A 15,991-nucleotide genomic window follows, 5' to 3' on the forward strand; every position below is an offset into this window, starting at 1 on the left:
TTTGAACACATAAAGGGTTTTCCGTAGGCCAAATCCTGGTGCTACTGGAGTCAAAGCAAAAATCCCATTGACTTCAGCCAGACCACAATTTGGCCCTAAGCATTGTGAGGAGGAAAGAAAAGGAAGAAAGAACAGAAAGAAAAAAGGAAATCAGGAGTGAGGAGGAGAAAAGAGAAAAAAAAATATGTTTCTTTTTGTCATGCAATGTTACAGAGACTAAGGAATTGTTTATCTTATTTTTCTTAAAACTGGCTATATTCACAATTGTTTTACTTTTTGACATTATTTAGATATGTTAAAGATAAAAATAATAAAAGCTATTTTGTTATGAAATATTCCCTCATTTTAACTGGTTTTCCAGTTTGTAAGTCTGTCTTGAAGGTCATCATGACACTCTGATGAAGCAATTCAAGGCTATGACTAATACTTAGCTTTCAGCTCATACTATTGTCTCTTTTTCTTTCCACAACTAAGTGGAAACTAAGTGAGTTATGGTTATGGATAAGGCATCCAGCCTTTATATTTTCAATTCCTTGAGGGGATTTGTGCAAGTGGGATAATGTCCCATCAAGAATGAAAAGATAAGATTCCATATGTTAATAAAAGGGTCATGTCACCTAAACTGTATCTCTACATCAGGCAATGTGATCTTTCCTGTACATTCCCTCATTTCGCAGATGCTTGACTAGAATTATTAAAGACAGTGCTCATCTATCATTCCATGTTGGCATCCTAGTTTATCCATAAAATAATCAGAAGCACAATTTCCAGTTTGTATGAATTCTATATAGTTCTTTGCAGTTATTTTATAGGGTGATAAAAAGAGAAAAAATAACCTGACTGTGCTCCATGCCTCTCCCAGCTCCTTCATGTATTGCTTCTCAAAGTGATCCAGAACAACTTGGCAGATCTGCTTTTGAGGCTTCCCTTCTGATTTCAGCTTAGAGGGAGGGGGGAAAGTCACCATGAAAAACTATTAGCCTAAGATTGCAGTACATCAGATTTTAAATACATGTGTTTGGATTAATAATGACATTAATGTGCTCAGGTACCCCACTGATGGGCATGGTATACATGTTTTCAGGGCTGGCAACAGGAATTTTGAAGCCCTCTGTAAAATAAGATGTATGAATACCATCTCTCCTGACCTCTGAACAAATCATCCAAACTATATGCTCAAGATGCTCCGTCCCTGTGATTGCCAAATAAATTAAAAGGATCCTGGGGCACCAACATACCAGGAGCAAAATAAAACCATTATTAAGAAGATTATATCCCTAGAAAATTAGCACCCCTGCCAAGGAACCCCTCTCAACATATCTAACTAAAAGATAGATGTTAAAGTGCATCCTTGTGCAAGTCATATGGAATCCAATCCCGCTTTGAAGAGTTATAGTAACTGCTTTCTTCTAGGAGCGAATAAGAACAGTAGAATTAATTCAACTGTACGTTTTGTTTGTTTTACTTACATATACAAATAAAATTCCTAGCAATATTTAGGGACTCATTCTGCACCAGATTATTTGATCTTCTGTACCAGATTAAGCTATTTAAAGAAGCTCTGCAAAGGAAAACACTGGGTTTGTGCTTTTTTTTTGCTCTTTTTCAAGAATTCTGTGCCAAAAATATAAAAATTCTGCGTATTTTACTCATAAATAAATAAATGTGGAGACTCCAGCATGGCAGTGGGGAGGACAGGCCACTGGCTGCATTAAGGTGAGAGGCCACCCTGCAGCCCTCGCCCCAGGACACGGACTTGGCGGTGATGCTGCACCTGACCCCGACACAGTGCAAGAGCCAGGTCTGCCCCAGAAGCACCCCGGGCCCTGTCCCCCGGCTCCAGATGCACCAAGATAGCAAGTGAGAGGGACAGACTCTCACACGCATCCAGGTGTGGGGCAGGCAGGCTCAGCCTACGCAGAAGCCAAGTGTGGAGGGGCTTAGTGTAGGGGGATCCAGGTGTGGGGAGAGAGGATTCTGTGTGTGGCAATCTGGGTATGGGTGGCTCAGAAGGAGGTTGGGGGGAGGGGGAAGAATCTGGATTCACAGTAGAGGTGCCAACCCTCCAAGATCATCCAAGATTAATCTTTAATTAAAGATTATGTCATGTGTTGAAACTTCCTGGAATACAACCAACAAAACTGGCAACCCTAATGCACAGGGACTAGTTGTGGGGTCCAGGTAAAGGTGATTCGGGCCCAGCAGGGCAGGTCTGGGTGTTGGGAATGGGCTCAACAGGGGGGTCCGGATACTGGGGGCTTAGTGGGGAGGTCTGGGTGCAGCTGGTTGGAGCTCAGTGGGGTGGGGGGTCCAGGGGTGGGGGGCTTGCCGGGGTGACCCAGCTGCAGGAGGGTGGGACTCATCTGGGGGGGGGTTCAAGTTCGGAGGGCTCTGCGGGGAATGGTCTGAGTGCAGTGCTGGGGGGCTGGATGCAGGGGCTTGGGCTTAGCAGGGGAGGGAGGGGAGTTCAGGTGCAGGGGGGGTCTGGGCGCACGGGGTGAGGCTCGATGGGGTATGTGGCTGGGGGACTTGGTGGGGGGATTCTGGGTGTGAGGGTTTGAGGTTTGTGGGGGGGTCTGGATGTGGGGGGGTCCAGATGCATGGGGGTTGGGCTGATGGGTGAGCAGATCCCCATACAGTGACTCCTCCCCCTACAGCTTAGGGGCGATTGGGGCAGGAAGTTCCGGGAGGGGGAGAAATACGGAGCTTCCTGCATTCTCTCGGCCACTCCTTGCAGGGGAAGAGGGAGTCCCGTCCTACCATACCCCGAGCCCAGTCGGGACTAGCAGATGAGCCCTTCCCTGTAGTGATTTACCTCCTCATGGGGTGGTCTGGGGTGTGTGAAACTACAAGCCCACACTGCTGGGGAGGGGTGATTGACCGCTCTTGCAGCTTCCCTTTGCTTCCCCAGCATTTTTATGTGGGGAAGCAAAGAAATCTGCTGGGGACATGAATTCTGGTGCAGAATTCCACCCAAAGTACTCGTTAGGCCGGGGTAGGCAACCTGCAGCATGCGAGCTGATTTTCAGTGGCACTCACACTGCCTGGGTCCTAGCCACAGGTCCGGGGGGCTCTGCATTTTAATTTAATTTTAAATTAAGCTTCTTAAACATTTTAAAAACCTTATTTACTTTAGTACAACAACAGTTTAGTTATATATTATAGACTTATAGAAGGAGACCTTCTATAAATGTTAAAATGTATTACTGGCACGCAAAACCTTAAATTAGAGTGAATAAATGAAGACTCGGCACACCACTTCTGAAAGGTTGCTGACCCTTGCTTTAAGCTATATAAAGAGGGGGACTAAAAGGCTGGAAGGAAAAGTGCTTTTAAAACAGGAAGGATTGGGGCGGTGTTTGTTTTTTTTAAAACAACACATGGAAATGGAACAACACATGGTCTTGTGTTCCATTTCCCTTGCAAGACTACGGATGACTGGAGAACTAGTTGGATTAGTAAATCAAACCTACTATGGCAGAGAAGCTCGAGTGATTGAAAGAAGAAGGGATTTTTAGCCTGTTTACAATGTTGCTTTTGTTTATGGGCATTCGTTAAGCATGTGTGTTAACAAAAACATCTAACGCATAATAGGAGGAAAAATCTCTTGGCTAAAGCATCAATACTCCTGCGCCTTCAATTAACAGATATGAAAACCTCTCTTTCCAGTTCTGTGGCTCAGCAAGGAGACCTCCAGCAAAAAGCAAGAAAGCAAAACTTGATAATTCTAAGGCATAAAAAGGCCAAAAAAAAAAAACCCTGAAGAGAAAAATTAATTTTTTCAGGTCTTCATATCTCAAAGATACAAAAATAAAAACCAGCATCAACATATTCTCTCCTTCCTCCCCTCCCCACACACACTTTGTAGATCACCTTTAAGCAGGAAAATTGACAGAATTATGGAACCACCATAACCAATTTGTACAGATTATTATTTTACAGAGATGTGAAATGGCGCTGCACATGTGTATCTGAAAATATAATCTGAAATTAATAGGTATAGTTGAGAGCATAATTACACCAGCAGAATCTCTATTGCCAGTGATAATACAAAAGAACAGAGTTTGACTGTCAGCTATTTATCTACACTAGAAAGGGTTGTACTTGTTTTCAGGAATGATGCAATTATATTTTTGCTGAAAACTGTTAGAGATTTTTCTTCCTTAAAACAAAGTACATATGTGGGGCTGGTATGTGGGGGGGGGGGGGAATTTACTTGCATATTAAGTCAGTCCTATTTAAAATCAGGGTGGCACACTGCATATAGACCTCCACATCATCATTTTTAGTATGTCACTTTTCAGGGTAGAAATATACTTGTAAGTACCCAATGAAGAGCTAAGCATAGGAGCCCTGAAGTATATAACAAGGAAAATAAAAACAGTTATTTATAAAAACTGGCTACTGTTTACAAAAACTCTAACGCAGGCGGTTGGTTTAGATTTTAGACACAATAATTTAGGACCAAACTGCAGGCAAAGAGAAGTGGCCTGATACACAGGAGCTGGGATACACCTACTGTATTTCTTAACCTGCTAGTTCCGTGATGTTAAAAGTTAAGGCCCCAGTCCTGCATGTGGGTGGACCTCTGGGCCTACACAGAGCCCCTGAAGTCAATGTGGGTCTGTCCAAGGGTACTCTATGCAGGAGTGGGACCCACAATATCTGAGCTGATTGGAATATTTTTGATAGCATACAGAACTGAAGACTACCAAAAAATGTCAAGACCACTTTTTCTATTTTCTGGCCCACTGAGCCCTAACCAGCTGCACCTGAACCCCCACCCAATCAAGCCCCACTCCCCCAGCATCCAGACACCCCCCCACTGAGCCCCATCTCCCCACACTCAGACCCCCCTGCTGAGCCCCAACCACCTTCACCTGGATCCCCTGCAGAGTCCCATTGCCTCTGCACCCAGAACCCCAAACAAGCCCCTGTGCATCCAGATCTTCCACTGAGCCACCCACACCCAGATTGCCCCACACACAAACCTCTCACCCCACATCTGGATCCCCCCACACTAAGTCCCTCTTCACTTGGATCCTGCTGGGCTGAGCCTGCCCACCCACACTTGATGCACTTGGCACAGAGGGGCAGGCCCAGCCCTTGCATTTTGTCAAGGTTGGGTGCAGCCTGACTGCCGAGTCCCTGTACCAGGGGAAGTGGGGGCTTCAGGGTGATCTCCCATCTCAATGCAGCCAGTGGCCAGTGCTCCCTACTGTCATGCTGGAGCCTCCACATTTATTTATTGACAAATAAAATATGCAGAACTTTGCAGAATTTAAAAATATTGTGCACATACTTTTTATTTTTTGGCACAGAACTCCTTCAGTAATAAAAAAATCAAAAGTCAGGGCCCTCCAAAACCATAAGACTGTCTTAAAATAATCATGAGCCACTAGTTTCAAGTAGCTTTTTCTCCACCTCCTTTATCAGGGCTTTTGTCAACAGAGGGAAATTTGCCAGCATACCTATAATAATTATACCAGTATGACTTTGTGTGTGGACATTCTTATTCTGCGAGAAGAATATCCACTCAGGGAGTTACACAGGTAAATGGTGGATGCTGTATAACTTTAACTGCTTAACTGTGGATTCGGTGTAATTAAGCCATGATTTGAGGACTTCGATAACTCAGCCAGAGGTTAGGGGTCTATTACAGGAGTGGATGGGTGAAGTTCTGTGGTCTGCAATGCTCAGGAGGTGAGACTAGATGATCATGATGACCCCTTTTGACTTTAATGTCTATGAGTCTGTAACTATAGCAGGGGTTCTTAAACTGTGGGTTGGGACCCCATTTTAATGGGGTCGCGAGGGCCAGCATTAGACTTGCTGGGACCCAGGGCTGAATCTGAAGCCCAAGCTTCACCAGGAGCAGCAGGGCCGGGATCTACCCCCCAACCTCCTGGGTCATGAAGTAATCATGTTGTCAAAAGGAGGTCGGCGGTGAAATTAAGTTTGAGAACCCCTGAACAATAAAAATATAATCACATCAGTATAGGTAAGCCAATTAATTTCCCACATAGATGAGCCCTTGCCCTCTATCCACTGCACACAGGAAAACTCGGAAAAATCATGTGATGTTAAAGAAACCTCCCTGTTACCCAGCATTGCCTACATGCAGCATTCAAAAAATCAAAAGTAGTACTTGTGGCACCTTAGAGACTAACAAATTTATTAAAGCATAAGCTTTCGTGAGCTACAGCTCACTTCATCGGATGCATTCGGTGGAAAATACAGTGGGGAGATGTATATACATAGAGAACATGAAACAATGGGTGCTACCATACACACTGTAACCAAAGAGATCATTTAAGGTGAGCTATTACCAGCAGGAGAGCAGGGGGGAAAAAACCTTTTGTAGTGATAATCAAGGTGGGCCATTTCCAGCAGTTGACAAGAACATCTGAGGAACAGTGGGGGAAGGGGATAAACATGGGGAAATAGTTTTACTTTGTGTAATGACCCATCCACTCCCAGTCTCTATTCAAGCCTAAGTTAATTGTATCCAGTTTGCAAATTAATTCCAATTCAGCAGTCTCTTGGAGTCTGTTTTTGAAGTTTTTTTTGTTGAAGGATAGCCACTCTCAGGTCTGTAATCGTGTGACCAGAGAGATTGAAGTGTTCTCCAACTAGTTTTTGAATGTTATAATTCTTGACGTCTGATTTGTGTCCATTTATCCTTTTACGTAGAGACTGTCCAGTTTGACCAATGTACACGGCAGAGGGGCATTGCTGGCACATGATGGCATATATCACATTGGTAGATGCGCAGGTGAACGAGCCTCTGATAGTGTGGCTGATGTGATTAGGCCCTATGATGGTGCCCCGAATAGATATGTGGACAGAGTTGGCAACAGGCTTTGTTGCAAGGATAGGTTCCTGAGTTAGTGGTTCTGTTGTGTGGTGTGTGGTTGCTGGTGAGTATTTGCTTCAGGTTGGGGGGCTGTCTGTAAGCAAGGACTGGCCTGTCTCCCAAGATCTGTGAGAGTGATGGGTAGTCCTTCAGGATAGGTTGTAGATCCTTGATGATGAGTTGGAGAGGTTTTAGTTGGGGGCTGAAGGTGATGGCTAGTGGCGTTCTGTTATTTTCTTTGTTGGGCCTGTCCTGTAGTAGGTGACTTCTGGGTACTCTTCTGGCTCTGTCAATCTGTTTCTTTACTTTAGCAGGTGGGTATTGTAGCGTAAGAATGCTTGATAGAGATCTTGTAGGTGTTTGTCTCTGTCTGAGGGGTTGGAGCAAATGCAGTTGTATCGTAGAGCTTGGCTGTAAAACAATGGATCATGTGGTGTGGTCTGGATGAAAGCTGGAGGCATGTATATAGGCATAGCAGTCAGTAGGTTTCTGGTATAGGTTGGTGTTTATATGACCTTCGCTTATTAGTACCGTAGACACTGACCGGAAACCTACCTACATGCCTCCAGCAATACTTCAACAAAAAAACTTCAAAAACAGACTCCAACGAAAGATTGCTGAATTGAATAGAGATTGGGAGGGGATGAGTCATTACACAAAGTAAAACTATTTCCCCGTTTATCCCCCACCCCTCACCGTTACTTAGATGTTCTTGTCAACTGCTGGAAATGGCCCACCTTGATTATCACTACAAAAGGTTTTTCTCCCCCCTGCTCTCCTACTGGTAATAGCTCACCTTAAGTGATCTCTCTGGTTACAGTGTGTATGGTAACACCCATTGTTTCATGTTTTCTACGTATATACATCTCCCCACTGTATTTTCCACCGAATGCATCCGATGAAGTGAGCTGTAGCTCACGAAAACTTATGCTCTAATAAATTTGTTAGTCTCTAAGGTGCCACAAGTACTCCTTTTCTTTTTGCAAATACAGGCTAACACGGCTGTACTCTGAAACCATTTAAAAATCGTGAATCAAACTCTAAAAATTCATCAGAGTGGCTTACCAAACCCACCACCATTTCAAACAACAAAGTTGGGGCTTTCTTTCTTTGCTTTCCAAGGCCCCTAGGCAGATTTAGATCACAATATAAAGCTTAATCCCACAATCAAGAGTAAGGCCCTACCAAAATCACGGTCCATTTTGGTCAATTACAGTCATAGAATTTTTAAAATAGTAAATTTCACGATTTCAGATACTTAAAACTGAAATTTCAGTGTTATAATTGCAGTGGTCCTGACCCAAAAAGGAGTTGGGGTGGCGGGCAAGGGTGCATTATTGTAGGGGGGGTTATGGTACTTCCTTACTTCGGCCCTGCTGCCTTCAGAACTGGGCGGGCGGCTGCCTGCTGGGAGCCCAGCTCTGAAGACAGAACCACCGTCAGCAGGAGCGCAGAAGTAAGGATGGCATGTTATTGCCACCCTGACTTCTGCACTGCTGCCCTCAGAGCTGGGCCCTTAGTTGGCAGCTGCCGCTCTCAGGCCGCCGCCACTCTCAGGCCTCCAAGCTCTGAAGGCGGCAGCGCAGAAGTAACGGTGGCATGGCATAGGCGCTGACTCCGTGGGGAAAAAATGAGTGGATGCTACACACTCACTGGCAGCCAAGCTCCCCCCGGAGTGTGCTGTGTCCCCGCTCCCCCCCAGCGCTCCCCCGTTCCCCCCCTTAACAGCTGTTTGGCAGTGCTTAGGACTTTCCAGGAGGGAGGAGGAGGAGCGGGGATGCAGCACTTTTAGGGGAAGAGGCGGAAAAGAGGCGGGGCCGGGACAGGGAATTGGGAGAAGGGGTGGGCCAAGCACCCACTGGGCAGAGGGGAAGTTGGCACCTATGTGGCATGACACCCAGCCTTCAGAGCTGGACGCCCGGCCAACAAGCCACCACTCTCCGGCCACCCAGCTCTGAAGTCAATGCAGAAGTAACGGGGGCAATACCATGACCCCTGTAACATAACTGTGTGACCCCCCCACTCCCTTTTGGGTCAGGACCCCCATTTGAGAAACGCTGGTCTCCCCCATGAAATCTATACAGCATAGAGTAAAAAGCACACGAAAGAGCGGATTTCACAGGGGGAAGAGCAGTTTTCACGGTCCCGGATGCATTTTTCACGGCCGGGAATTTGGTAGGGCCCCAATCATGAAGGCCCAAGGGGGGGGGGGGAAGGGGGGGGACTGAAATGAACAGCTAGGTTGTCACAACGCCAGGAAGTGGCGCTTGGGGAATAAAACAAGCCAGGAACCGCCCCGCGCGAGTCTAGCAGGCGAGATGGCAGCCCTGGGAGGGGAGCTCCCGCTACAGCGGTCACGGAGAAGAGGGGAGAGGCGGGGAGAGCCAAGAGCAGGAGGAGAAGCGGTGCTGCACCCCGCCGCCGCCCTCCTCTCTCGCACCCCCACGTGCCCCCCAACATCTCGGGGGCGGGGGGGGGGTTGCTTGTCTCGAGCGATTCCTCCCCCCCGCTCACCCCACTTCGCTCCGGACGCTTTGGAGCTTCTTTGCCGAGAGGAGACCGAGTCCCCTCCGGCGCGCAGCGGGCCCCGGCTCTTCCCCAAGGCCCAGGGGGGCCCTGAGCCCCTCCCCAGCCTCCTGAGCTCTTCGCCTACGGCCAGGCGCGGGCTGCTGCTACCCCGCCCCGCCTCTCACCTGCCCCTGGGCCGGGGAAGGGCCCCCGCGGGAGGCCGCGAGCGGGCGGCGCAGCGGCGGCCGCAGCCACATGGCGAAGAGGCGGCGGGCCCGGCGCGTGCGCAGCGGCTCGGGGGCGGGGCCCGCGGCTCGGCTGAGCTCGCTCGAGGCTCCGCGGCCCGCGAGGAAGGCGGCCGGGGTGCGCGGATGAGGCCGTAGCGGCCGGCTCCCCTCCCGGCGCCCTTGCCCCCCGCAGCTGCCCAGGCGTGCGTCGTCCGCCCGCGCCCCGCCCCTGTCCTCGCCTGCAGAGGGCAGCGCCTCACGGCAACGCTCGTCCCTGCTGTCAAAATGTGCCGCCCTCATTTACGACCGGGCAGTTTCCCCTCACCCGCCAAAGCCACGTTCCCCACCCAGCAGGCGGAGACGCGCCCTCGCCCCCCACCACCATCAATCAGGCCCGGTGGCCAACGCCACAGAGCAGGGAGACACCCGGCAAACCCTGCAAGCTCGCTGGCTGGCGCTGTTCGAGCACTCAAAAAAGAGTCAAAAAGGTCACCGGAAAACTTCCAGAAAATTCAGCAAAGAGAATGATACGCACCCCCCACCCCCCCCAGGAGAGTCACCAAATCATTCACAAGCAGCTCAACTGTCCTAATAAAATCTACTCCATGCTCTTCCTACGTTCCCTTGCACCCCAGAAGCAACAAGAGCAGGCTGCCGTCACCAGGAGGGCGCCCTCTGCTCCTTGGAAAGGGCAGTCTGGACACTGCAGCCCTGCTTAAATTCAGAGGAGGCCCGGGGTGGTTCATTTCAGATGAGCCGCCCTCCCTTGCCCGCCTGCATTTGAGCAGACAGGCTCGTGAAAGCGAGGGCCCAGAACAAGGGGTAAGAGGACCTTCGCCCGGCCCTGCAGAAAGCCAAGAAAGTAGATTTAAAAACAAAAATCCGCTAGCTGGACCCCTTCCCCCCTGCTTCCAGGATTTCATTTCTGAACACAGCTGGGCAGGTAACCCCAGGCCAAGCCCAGGGAAGGAGTAAAGGGGAACTGAAATCAGGCTAAAAGAAAAGGAGTACGTGGGGCACCTTAGACACTAACACATTTATTTGAGCGTAAGCTTTCGCGAGCTACAGCTCACTTCATCGGATGCATTACGAAAGCTTATGCTCTAATAAATTTGTTAGTCTCTAAGGTGCCCCAAGTACTCCTTTTCTTTTGGCGAATACAGACTAACACGGCTGCTGCTCTGAAACATGAAATCAGGCTAGCTCCACCTTTGATCCTGTAGTAGGGCTTAATTGCTGGAGGCACAGTGCCCCCCCCACACCCCATTAGGGCACATAGTCCTGTCTCATCCCACCCCATCTTCCATCCGTGCGGCTCTCCTCGCTGGCTAACCTGCCTCCCCCTCCCAGCCTGCTTCATTAGCCATCTTTCCGTGCATCACAGGGTGTGCGATCTACTACAGAGCAGCGAGAAAGAACACATTTGGGTAAAAACAAGCCCTAGCTAATGTGCTGCTCTCTCCCAAGTGGGTCTGGCTTTAGCAAAGTATTTAATTGGCCTCCACAAACTTTTCCTCGCCTGCAGATTATAGTGATATCAGCCCAAGAATGTGCTTCCTTCCCAGGACATGCTCAATTGAGATGTAATGACAGTGACATGGTGTGCAACAGAATGTAGTAAGAGAAGCATGGAAGGGATTTTATTAACACTATTGAGCTGCTTCTGAATGATTTTGTGACTATATATATTGGTGACTTCTTTCTCTGAGTGTCACTGTAATTGGCAGTAAAAGCACTAGATGTGTCAGTGGTCACTTTGACACTTATTTTCTCACTAGGGAAACCAAAAAGTCACTAAGTCTAGTGACAAAGTAGGTAATCTCCCCCCAATATGTGCAATCCTGCCTTCTCCACTATGCTCCTCCTATAAGTACCTCTGGAAGCTGGCTCTCACTCTGTGGTGTCTCCCTGAATAGCTTCATTTATGTCTTCTTCTGTTGATTCCCTCAGTAGCAGCAGATCCTCTTCGGAACAGAGGGCCCTTCAGTAGCAATCCTAGCAAGCACGGGATCATGGTGGCAACCTCAGCCCTATAACTTTACAGACCTGTCTCTTGCAAAAATAAGTGGCTACTAACATCCTACATTGAAATGGTGCAAGTAGCGAAGGCAAAGGAGCACACAGAATAATGTGAGGTTGAGGCCTTATCTCATGGACAATCGGAGCTAGGAAAACTCCAAGCCATTTGAAGTTTCTGGCCTCACATTGTCACTGCTCAGCTTCCATTTCTGTTGTTTCATGAGATGGTGTACAGTAGAACCTCAGAGTTACGAACTGACCAGTCAACCACACATCTCATTTGGAACTGGAAGTATACCATGGGGCAGCAGACAAAAATAAAAAAAAGCAAGTACAGTACAGTATTAAATGTAAACTACTTAAAAAAAAGGTAAAGCAGCATTTTTCTTCTGCATAGTAAAGTTTCAAAGCTGGATTAAGTCAACGTTCAGCTGTAAACTTTTGAAAGAACTATAACATCTTGTTCATAGAATACTAGAAGATTAGGGTTAGAAGAGACCTCAAGAGGTCATCTAGTCCAACCCTAGCTCAAAATTCAGAGTTACAAACATGTTGGGAATGGAGATTGTTCGTAACTCTGAAATGTTTGTAACTGAGGTTCTACTGTATATTAAAATGGGTGCTGGTTACAAATACCAAGAAAAAAAAATTACAACCCATTTACCAGAAAATCCAAGATGTTTTCAGTATGCTGATAATCCAGACTCAGAAAAACAAAACAAAACAAAAAAAAAAACGATCAACCAACAAGAACAAGCAAGATGGAAATACCAAATAGTATAGGTTAAACACGTCCTCTAAAAATAGATAGGATTGATTTAAAAGAGCTGCATTCGTCTGGTACAGTAGTTGGCCTTCAAATTTATTACTTTTGCAATGAATTCCTTTATTTTTATCTTTCATTAGCGAGGCTAGCTTTATTAAAAAAAAAAACTAAGAGCATGCCTCCTACAAAATAGTGTCACCAAATTTAGAAGCTTGTCTAAGATTAGTCAAACCAAGCCCCAGAGAAAGAGACAGAAGTCAAAATAAAGCTTTATATATACACACGCTCAAATATCAACTGCAAAAGGTCTGGGGATTTTTTTTTTAATTAAATGCCAACTTCTGTAAGATACTGAACGTGGATAAAAATATTCATGATGAAACATACAGGGCCAAGTTCTTTGCATTGTAACTCCATTAAAACCAATAATTGATGCTAGAACTGATCTCCTGTTTACCTTACTGATCAAACAAATACCTAACATTTTGAAAGAACCATCCCACTCTAAACATTTATCAGTCCATTAGTGTATGGTGCTGCTAATGTCACTCACTGTGGCAGAAACCAGGAAGCGTGCAGCACAGTTCTTAGGATGTTAGAAAGGCAATTTGGTTAAAATACATTACTTTTACTTTATAAAAATAGACAGACTTTTTGGAATCTTACTAATTAACTTTTTAGCAGAACCTTTGGTGCCCCATGGACTGCAATGGAAGTTGAACTCAGCAGTTTTTGAAAAATCAAGCCACAGCTATTAATACTAACAGTTTCTGCACCATAAACAGTACAGTAAGTTATCTGCAGTACTGATTTGGGAGATTACTTTGGAGGAAAAGTTAAACAATGTCCCCTACAATGACTAGAAGTCAAACTAGCTTCTTTCAAGATTCAGGGCTCCATTTCAGGGAAGCAGAAGCGAGGTGGACTAGCTCTCAAAAACCTCTGGTATTTTCAGAAAGTGGGGCACAAGCCCAGATATCTTGGGCTAGAGAGAGGTCAACATTCAAAAATACCACTGTCAGTGTCATCCCTCCGCAACTGTGCACCTGACTCCTCAGAGAGTACCCCATGCACTCCAAAAAAGGCATGACATTGTGCCAGTACAGATTTCTTTACCTCTGCACAGTCCAGCTGCAAGGATTGTGGGGTTTCTCTTCTTCCCCCTGAAGCAAAGTAGAATACTGGGACCTTGGTGTTTCTCCTTTACGAGCTAAGACACAGGCCTTCAATGTTAGGTATAATACCTGCAGGTAGGCGTGGTCCTAGATGGTCAGATGAGGTTAGATTTAACAAGAGTTCAGCAGATGTTACTGAAAGTCTGAATCATATCCAACATATCTTGATTGCAGCGGGTAGCAATTTAAAGCTTTAGTTGAAAGCTATCCAAAATTTAAAATTACAGGATCATGTAAATGAATGCTATCCTCCTAGAGCCCGTGATGGGGAAGTTGCTGAAAGTTTCAAGATATTTCTTCCTCCCACTGAATGATGAATGTGTTGGGGCTAGATAAATTTTGAGATAGTGCTTATGTATACCGTATCCGGGGAAGGCTGATTAGGAAACAATTTCCAAGAAGCCTGCAAAATATGCCACATTCCAAGCAACAGGAAAATACAGAAATAGATGTGTAAAGCAGACGTTAGTGGTCAAGAGTGAGAGGCACCTCATTTTCTCAAGCATTACAGTATTCTTTTTTGGCACAGAAAGCTATTTGGCCATTCATACAAGAATGAATAAATCTGGCTCTAAACTGATAACGTTAATAAAATGTGAGCGTTCATGCTCCAGTAGTGGGCCCGGCTGACAGATAAATGACTCAACATTGTCTCTATAGGCGCTGACTGCGTGGGTGTTGTGGGGCTGGAGCACTGAAGGGGACAACTTAGCAGGTGCTCTGCACCACCGGCAGCCAAGCTCCCCCTGCCCCCACCCCCTCCATCTCCCTTGAGCGCACCATGTCCCTGCTCCTCTCCCTCCCAGTGCTTCCTGCCCGCTGCCTAACAGCTGTTTGGCAGTGCTTAGGACTTTCTGGGAGGGAGGGGGAGGAGTGGGGATGCAGCGCGCTCGGAGGAGGAGGTGGTAAAGAGGCAGGGCAGGGGAAGGGACTTGGGGGAAGAGGGTGGAATTGAGGCAGGATGAGGGTGATGCAGGGGTGGGCAAAGGGAAAGTCGGCGCCTATGATTGTCTCTGTACAGGATAAATGCTGAGCTGAAGCATGGATATTTATTTTAGAAATTTGGAGCACAAACATCCATTTCATTCATATAAACACTTATGCCAAATTTTAAAAATAATAGGACTTCTAACCTGAGCATCTGGATTTCCAATTCTCAAGAAGAGAGGAAATTCAAAATGCCATACGGGACACTGCAGTCAACCAAGCACAAACAGGTTGGTTTATATAAACATCTTAGGGATGCGACTTTCAAAAGTGCCCAGCATCTATCTAACTCTGCTCGAGCTGAAGTCAACGTTAGACCAGTGCCGAGTGCTTTCGAAAATCTCACGCTACAGTTTCCCAGGTAGAGGTTAATCCATTTTTATGACACTAGGTGGGGGGTGTTATTCTGTGAAACCCAGTCACAATCCTATAATCTTTCTTCACTACCAGTGCAAGGGGAGTGAGGTCAGCCCCATATTCACTGGGGAGCAGGCAGTGCTTTGCAGCTTGCCACAGTGCATTAATTTTCCTAAAACAGTTTGTTGTGGAGTACAGATCACCCTCTAGTAAGTGCCAATGTGATCTTAGGTAAGATAGCAAAGTGTATCCAAACAGCAGGAAAAAAAGAAAAAATATGAACATGTCTCTGCCCTAATGTAAGCTTTTATTATTAGCTTTCTAGTCACTTCTGTGAATCTGATTAATGGCTTTTCTAGTGAAATAATTAAGGATGGTATTTCCTTTTGAGGTAACAACAGTATCCTGAGCTGAATGAACTCCAAAGGGACAGACAAGGAGACAGTTATCACAAAGTTAGCAACGAAGCACCCTGAAGTTATCATATTGAACATCATTGCTGTCTGAAGTGGCATCGCTAGGTCAAGAAGCACGGCTTTCAAGCCAAAAAAAAAAATGTTTGTGATGGAGAGAGAGAAAGAAAAACGGGTACAGAATAATCTCCAGCTGGTAAAGTTGTTATTGTGTATACCTTTCAATGGTAAGACTCTGTGCAGTGCCTCTAAGAAGCCCGGCACAGAACCACAGCCCGAGGGGGTGGGGGCTAAGATGGCTTTAAATCCTACAGGGCGGTCTAAGTTACCCCAAGCCTCCTCATGCTATCTTATGGGGCAGAGTGCTGTTCAGAATCTCTACAATGCTGCAGCTTTTGCAACTGACACCCCCAACATCCTCTTGATTTGACAACTATCTACAACTGCCTTTTGCAGTTCTTACCCTGTGTGAAATCTTCTAGGACCTCTGTAGATTTCTCTGTTCCCTTTAGCCATCATAAACGGCTGCAACAGGGTGAGGATCTCATCCAAGCTGTCTAATGTTAGGAGTATCCATTATTTCAGACCCAGTTTTCTCCTGCTCCCATTTAAGTATGGGGTTCTCTCACTTATTGTAAATGTACATGAAAAATGATAAATCAGAAAAATGTGGCTGTAGACAA

General features: G+C 46.4%; 1 protein-coding gene across 2 annotated transcripts in view; it reads right to left on the minus strand.

The window, feature by feature from the left end:
* NSUN3 (NOP2/Sun RNA methyltransferase 3) overlaps positions 1–9,746 on the minus strand; it is a 29,118-nt gene extending 19,372 nt beyond the window's left edge. Inside the window, exons 1-2 of one of the 2 annotated variants that reach the window (XM_038370604.2) lie at positions 9,550–9,746; positions 837–940 (exon numbers count right to left, since the gene is read on the minus strand). In XM_038370604.2, the coding sequence (XP_038226532.1) occupies positions 837–940; positions 9,550–9,621 (176 nt within the window). In that variant the 5' untranslated portion in view covers positions 9,622–9,746. Of the gene's footprint in view, positions 1–836; positions 941–1,469; positions 1,909–9,549 lie in introns of those variants that run through there. The other variant, XM_043510201.1, reaches the window with a different exon arrangement.
* Positions 9,747–15,991: the final 6,245 nt, after the last annotated feature.

Source organism: Dermochelys coriacea, chromosome 1 (assembly GCF_009764565.3).
Source record: "Dermochelys coriacea isolate rDerCor1 chromosome 1, rDerCor1.pri.v4, whole genome shotgun sequence".
NCBI lineage: Eukaryota > Metazoa > Chordata > Testudines > Dermochelyidae > Dermochelys > Dermochelys coriacea.